This window comes from Elaeis guineensis, chromosome 4, assembly GCF_000442705.2.
Source record: "Elaeis guineensis isolate ETL-2024a chromosome 4, EG11, whole genome shotgun sequence".
Classification (NCBI taxonomy): Eukaryota; Viridiplantae; Streptophyta; class Magnoliopsida; order Arecales; family Arecaceae; genus Elaeis; species Elaeis guineensis.
In genome coordinates, this window is record NC_025996.2 from 51,547,748 (window position 1) to 51,555,768 (window position 8,021).

At 42.0% G+C, this 8,021-nt stretch overlaps 1 protein-coding gene across 1 annotated transcript; it reads right to left on the reverse strand.

The window, feature by feature from the left end:
* Positions 1–3,491: 3,491 nt before the first annotated feature.
* Positions 3,492–7,765, reverse strand: LOC140857526 (expansin-B16-like). The gene is made up of 4 exons (XM_073256528.1): positions 7,521–7,765; positions 6,492–6,798; positions 5,477–5,606; positions 3,492–4,148 (listed from the first exon to the last, which is right to left on the reverse strand). Exons 1-4 carry the CDS (start codon positions 7,747–7,749, stop codon positions 3,954–3,956), a joined length of 861 nt encoding a protein of 286 aa, XP_073112629.1. The 5' UTR covers positions 7,750–7,765; the 3' UTR covers positions 3,492–3,953.
* Positions 7,766–8,021: the final 256 nt, after the last annotated feature.

Below are 8,021 nucleotides of genomic sequence, written 5' to 3' on the forward strand. Positions count from 1 at the left end.
GCTCTCTCTCTCTTGGAAGACTCTCCTGAATCACTGAAGTGACCGACATCTGCTGTCCAGGAGTCTCCTGCTCCTCTCTCAGCAGCGCGCCCTCCTTTCTCTCCTCATGGGCTCCGTACGGCGCATACATAGCGAAAACCAGATCACCACCACTCCTCTATGAGGCACAGGCCTTTTAAAGGCTTTAAACACTCAATTAGATGTTGATTAGGAGTCCTAAACCAAGTCAAATCAAGCCCCAAGCCGTTGGATCAAGATCGAAAACTCCCTGGACCGTCCGATCGCGATCGATCCACAGAATAGTACTGTGGACCGCGAGAAACGCCTAAAAAATGCCCAGGCGGTCCACGCAGTCCGCCATGGACCGCCCGGTCCATGGTGGACCAGGGTACAGGCCAGGCCCCAGCGGCACCTGGGCCAGGGCCGGCCCGCACGTGCGGGCGAGGGCCGCACCCGCGCCGGACGCCTGGGCCCGGGTTGTGCCCCGCGTGCCCGAGCGTGGGCTGGGCCGCGTGCTCGCCTGGGCCATGCGCCCGCACTGGGCCGCGCGCCCTATGCGTTGGCCCCGCCTGAGCCATGCTCCACCGCCTGCGGCCCCACCGCCGCCGGCCCACCGCCGACCGCCGGCGGTCCTCCACCACCTCGGGTCTCGTGTCGACTTCAAAATCACGTATCTTTTTTGTCCGAAGTCTGTTTGGGATGATCTTGATCTCGTTGGACTCCGTTTTCCATCGTGAGCCTCGCTGTGGGTTCAATATAGACCGAATCTCGATGTGTCAAATCCTAACATTCTCAACTAGACTGATCAGCCAAGAACAATGGCATGCATTCTCATTTTAACGTATCACGTATGCATCTCCCAAAATATGGGACAGGATGCAGCAAAATAACCAATTCAGCACATTAAGACCCTATCAAATGATATGAAAATACTGTGTTGAATGCTTTAATATAAATTATATAGTTAGGTGATATGTGAATGCTGAAACATGTTCGTATTCTCAAATATGTGGACCTCATAAGAAAAGACATCTAATGGGCACGTATAATCTTGGTATCACTTTCCAAACATCCAAGTGCGTGAACAAAGTTACATCATGTTCAGATTTTTAGCCAATAAATACCTCTAGCACTATGTTATCTTCTTAATCATAATTCAGGAACTATGCTTTAGATTGTTAGAACGGAACTTTAAAATATTCTGAGATAATTTAAAAATTAAATAAAATTGATAATATTTTATTGTAAAAAAATTATAAAAGACTTACAGAATAACAAAAAATAAAAAAATTCAAATTTGAAAGCATGTTGGAAATTGTCCTAATGCATATTCCTGTCCCTCATGCAGAAAAATCTGAAAAAACTACCCCAAGATATAACCAGGATCCTCCGCCTATAAGCACAATCGTGGAGGAGCACTCAGAAAAATAATCACAAAGATAAATGATTCGAAGAAAAAAAATTAGAACAAAGAGAGAAAAATGATTAGATGAGATATCTCTAATCAGATCTTAAGATGATCTTTTTATAGCCATCCAAAGTGATCATTTATAACTATTTGTGACTGGTTGAACTTTTATTGATCCATTAAAGCCTTTAATAAGGGGTCCAACAATCAGAACTTTTAATAGATTAGAAAATAAAAATGAGATTAAATACATATGACCATTTGGTAATTAGAAGCCTAATGGTTAGAAATTAAAATTATGGTAATGAAGAGATTAAAATATTTAAATGATAAAATAAAAAAAATAAGCACAAAATGCTTGGAGGGAGATTTTAAGAAGATTTTGAGTTTTCCTTTTTGGATTCTCTCCAACACGAGGCACTTTTAATTGAACCACAATCATCTATGACAAGACCATGTCCTTACAAAACAAGATGAGATTTTTGCAGCATCTGATGACCACTTCAGCAGGTTATTTGATCTGAATAAGCTATGGTCCATTGAATTAAACTAGTCCAAGTTCTTCAATGATTTCATCAAAGTACCATTGTTGCTTTGTTCTTGTTACTCTTGGGGTTTCATCTTTCTGCTGTTCCAGGGCATTGGGTAGGTCCATTGGCCCATATAAATGGGATATCGCCCACTTATGAGCCACTGCTTCAAGCTTCCGAAAACTCATTTAGGTCCTTATGCAAGGTCTAACCTTTTCCTTCCTTTATAGCCTGGTTGGTTGGCTGATTTCTTCCAGTTTATTTAATGAAATAATCTTGTTAAAATTCCCTACCTTATATTATCAAGAAGATCTGAGAAATGCTAGGTTAATTTTGGTTCTATTTATAAACTTATTTTTAGTCATGCATGTCAGATTAATTGGCAGATACTATGTTTCTTTTCTGTATGAAACCCATGGTGCCCAGTCTTAATCTCCCATCAATCGCTTTTGACCCCCACTTATGAGGTTCTTCAGTGTGTAGCAAGTATGGTCTTAGGAAATTTGTCAAAAGTTAAGGATGAGATAGTTATTGCATGCGAGTTTCATCAATTCATATTATGTTTTATGAGTACAGAGCATATCGGTGGTAGAACACAATGTCTCATTAACGGCTAGAGATTGTACCCTTACAAGGTGCCTTTGTATGTAGCATATCTGGTCTTTGGCCTTTATCAAACCACAACATTTTTATTGCATTTTTCAACAATTTAAAATGTTTATGTTTTATGTTTTTTGCACTCCTATGCGAATGCCTTATTGGAATGATGTCTCCAAGTGATTGGATGTGGTCAAAAGATAACACATGAGCGCCACTAAAATAATCACAGAACCACAAAACGGAGCAGCATACCCACCACAAACCCTCATTTTGCCACCCTGCAGTCTTGGTATTTCTGAAAGCCAGTCCCACCTGCATGAAAAGGCCCTGAGCCCTTCCTTCATAAAAGGGAAAAGGCCCTCCTGCCTTCTTAAAGTGCAATGTGGAACATCATCCCTCCTTGAAGGAATGTAGAATCAAATTATTCACCTTCACATAAAGGCCTCTGGCTCTTTATGGCAAAAGACATTGTTGGGCATGTGATCTTTATTTGGGGGCAAGTTGCATCATTCAACAATCCAATAGTAAGTATCATGTCACACACAATGAGAACATGAGGTTTACCTTGTAGGGCATGTGACCTCTATTTGGAGGCAAGTTGCACCATTCAACAATCCTACTAAAGTCCTAGTAATGGTATCATGTCACACATAATAAGAACATGAGGTTTGCCTTGTATCTCTTTCTTTCATTCATAAAGCTTTCCCTCTAGTTCCAGAAATGAGGTTCACCAGCGCTAGTAAAATGTCCCATTAGTAGAAATATGGCCCCTTGCCTCTAAGGCACCATGTGTTTGGGTCCCAGCCTTACCAAAAGAACATGAATGACACCAAGTCCTTGTTCCCAACATAGCACATGAAAGATCAGTGAACAAACAAAATTTTAGCATGTGATGCTCATTTGCTAAAGCTAGCTACTACAGGGGTCATAGTCAGAGAAACACCTCCAAGATGTGAATACAGAACTCATGTTACTCCAAAGTAAATTATTGGAAAACCCTTCATAGGGTTCAACTAAACAAGAAGGAGGCATCCACATCCTGGCCTAAGGCACCAACAGGAGTGGGACCTTGTTTTGTTACAATACTCTATTGAGAATCCCATGCATATAATTAGATGGGATCCCACAAACGTACACAAATGTCACACAAATGGGCGCTCGCTCTCCTTTAGGAGAGGGCTACATCATCTACATGGGGCACGTTGCTGAGCCCTATGGCTACAACATATATATAGAAACTTCCAAAAACTAAGATAATAGGGGATTATAGAAAGAGCCCGTGGGATTGCCTTGGCATCCCAACGGCTATTTTTTTATGTTATTCTTCAAAAGAGCACAACCACCAACGGCTACTTTTTCCCTCATGGAGACAGAAGAGTAGCTTCTTTTGACCTATTGAGTCTGCCGCCCTTTAATTAAGAGAAGTTCAGGCGGGAGGTGTAGGTGGCCTTGGGAGACCAATTCTTTGGAATCACATCCCGGGCAGAGAGGGTCCTCTGTGTGGACAATGTGGTCAGCTTTACTGAGAAGGGCCCCCTTAGAGGTCCTCCAATGATACACCAATTTGCTCCCCAGATATGTTTCATCTCTAGCCATTCCACGGAATTGGACTGCAAAATAAACAAATTGAAGTAGGCATTCTGTATCAAAATTTATAAGAAGAGTATGAACAAAGACTCAGCGTAATATATTGGAGCCTTTTTAATTAAGAGCTACATAATATGTCAATGCTTGCAAGCATTCTTTAACATTGAAAAAAATTGAATTTGGTCTGTTTGGTAGTCCAAGTCTCTCTTATGATTGATTAGTGATTGACTACGTTAAAGCTAAGAAGAATCAAAACAGTGTAATGGATAACAAATCTTCTAAGCATGTACTATTTTGTCGGTGACTTGCGGATTAAGAATGCTAAAAGCGGGATTGATATGATGCCTTCTCTAGTCCCCATATGAGGGAGACTAAAAATAAGCAACAGTGGATAACAAATCTAGGTAAGATGTGAGCGAGATCTTTAAAGTGTCAATTAGGTAAGGGACTGAATTCTCAAATAAAAACCACATGAAAAGCCAAATGAGAGAATAGTGCTTTAAATTTAAAGCACATTAGCATATTCCACTATAACATGCTATTTATTTAATGGGACTTGATCTGGAGAAGTATGACTTATGAGCTCAACGACATGTCAATGTGTCATGAACACGCAAAGCACGACTGTTGCCATGTGAGTGTGATCCAGAACATGTGATCTTGCATATATATATATATATATATATATATATATATATATATATATATAGTGCAGGTTATTCTTAAATGCCAAAATTTAGACACAAATGGAGGCAACCCCCACAAAGAAGATCAGATAAGAAATACACTTTTATGTGCTGCTAGATCTTTATGGTGAGATTGCGCTATAGGTTATGGAGAAGCATTTTCCAGTCCCTTTATTGCAGAACTCCAGAGCTCAAGCTCCATCCATGGTTTTTGGCTATTACAATGGTTGAGAAAATCTCAGAAACCCAATCATATGTTGGATAGGTAAAAGCTAAAATCGACTACTCATTGAGACATTGATTGATATGAGTGAATGGAAGGTCTTAACTATTTTCTCTCTCAAAATAATGGAAAAAGCAGGCCCACTAGCCACGAGACACTGAAACAGGTGACATGGCATTATGTTTCCATGATCAGTGCTGGGGAAAGCAATGGAAGTATACCCCCGGAAAAGGAAGTGCACTCACAAGTGACAAAGGGACAGCCTTCCTTACGGAGAAAGGGTCTATAACACTCTAGTGGAAGCCCAAGCTTTATTCTAGATATATTACTAAAGTGCTAAATGAGACTAAAAGGCATAAATAATTGTTAAAGTTATGCTTAAAGAAAGAGGCCTCAAAGAATAAATCCCCAAGAAAGTAAAGCAAGAAGGTCAGAGATATACCTGTTTTATGTGCATGGATCCAACATCTCCATCTCCATTCTCAAACTCCACCAGAAGCGATAACCAATACTCTGTTGAGCCTTCATTCACATGGAAGGCTATGTTCTTCCCACGATACTTACACGGAGTCCTGAAACAGTACAATTTATCGGATATTATCTTAAGTCACAATCATTCCTGATGGTGTTTTTTTACTTATTTCCTCAAACCTTTACAATCTAAGAGCTATGTAGTCTTGTATTTGGAATAGTACCATAGTCATAAGGAAGCTACAAAAGTTGAGTAACAACAACAACAAATTTGATAAAAATATTAAGCAGTAGTTATTTGGAAGGCTCTTACGGCAGTTGTAAGCAGCAAAGAAGTTCTTGCTATTCATGTGACTGGATTACCTGATACGAATAACTCCGTACTTAATTTTTTTTTCCTCTTTGGAGAGAAAATCTCTATTTTGTACAACACCTAACAATCAGACAGCAGATAGCTACAATGCAATGATTTTTTTTTTTTTTTTTGATTTTTCTAGAAAAATTAGTGATAATAAAGTAACAAGAGAAATATATGACAAAAGAGCAGAGCTCTTCGTTACCCCGGCAGAAGAATTAATCCAACCGCCTGCAGCAAGACAGACCCTTGACCGAAAGACCAAGGGTATTTCAGTCATTTAACTTTTCGCATGTGTCCTTTTCCTTGTGGTATATTTCACATGTCTTTAACTACTTAAGGATAAAAGCAGAACAGTCGCTCAGTAAAAGAAGAATACATACGAGAAGGAATGAGAAGAACATGGTGTCGTTTGACTTGCTGTTCCTTTTCTTTTACTCTATACACACACACCATCATAAAATCTTACAGTGTTAACCTTTACCCAAAAAAAAAAAAAAACTTACAGTGTTAACCAAGAAGTCCAACACAGTAAAAGAGCAGAGCAGTAACAAATTAAATTCAACAATCAAATACCCCTCTTTTAAAATTAAATAAACAGAGAAATAGAATGGTGCTGCTGCTTCCTCACCTCCGGAAGAGGACCGAAATCTCGCCTCGGTCGCGGAGCTGGCTGGCGGAGCCGGCTACGGCCATGCGGCTAAAGGCAGCACCACTGAGATCGAAGTGGGTGCGGCCGAAGGCACAGTAGCCCCCCGGGCACTCGTCGGTGACGATCACAGTCACCGCCCGCCGGGAACAGATATTCCCGTCGACACACTTCACCTTGTAGCAGGCCCCGCATCCCTCCCCGCCTTTGAACAGCACCGGACTCACTGCCCCCACCCTCGCCTTCATCGGCCGGACGTCCACCAGCGACCCATACCCACATGCTCCACCTGGAACAACGCAACCACCAACTACTTAGAACAGATATAGAATAATGGTTCAAATCAGCAGTAGATATATTCCTGGTTAATATGTAGAAATTTCTTCAAACACTTGCTCTAACCACCGGTGTTTAGAGAGATATTATATATAAAGAAAGAATAAGTGTGTGTGTTTTTTTGGGTCAATTCGATGGGCAAAAGCTGGGGAAAGAGAGGGTGCAGGAGACTGAGCTGACACCACATGCGGCACATCAAGGACAAGGTCTCTCGGCTTCCCATGTGCCTGTGCCGCCGGGGACCAGAACAAGGTACAAGAGGCTCCAGAGTACCCAAGATGCAGGGCTCCTCGTCGTCGGACACGTGCAATAGAATCTAGCTGGGCCCCACGGATCTTCTTCACATTTTTGACCTGTTGGGAATCGGACGGAGGGAGTTGTCCACCGGTGTTGGGTACTCGAAGCCTCGTACCTGATCCCAGCCCGGTTTATAACGGCTAGAAACTGTAATGCCCGAAGCTCACAAACTGTAACGGCTAGCGTGGGGAAGGGCAAATAAAATAAAAGAAAATAAAGTAAATGGAAATCCAGCCAGCCGTTTGATGTCGATGGAATGGCTGTGATGCGTCCACGACATGAGACAGGCTACATTCCTTCTAGCGAGTAACTGGGCTACACTGAACTATCTTAGATTGGCAATGCTGGATGGTGAGGGGATGGGATTTGTGAACTCACCGTCGCTGCCGTCGCCGTCGGGGCTGCCATACCACGTCGCCGTGGCGGGCTGCCAATGTGGGTCGGAAATCTGATGGGACTCACCGGATTCGAAGAAGAAGATGAGGAGGAGGAGGAGGAGGAGAATGGAGGAGGAGAAGAAGCCGGCGGCCATTGTGGGAGGGAGACCCTGAGAGGCTGCTTCTCTCTTGGGTTTCTTATCCCTTTGGGCTTGGAGAAACCGAAGCATCTGCCCCTAGGTCCAGATCTCTGCGTAAACAGGCAACAGACAGAGGTCATTTATAGACCAAGGCAAGGCTGATATTTCCCACTAAATTATTAAACAATTTATATCCATACTCCCATTTATTAGTATATGCACTCCGGTATTTCCCACCCTCTTTCACTCCGGACTTTGTGGCGAGTGCTGCAGTGGAAGTGTGACCTAAAAAGAGTGGAGTATATTTACGGATATTTTATTTTTTAATATTAGGATAGGTGGGGCCAGAATCGGATACCCCA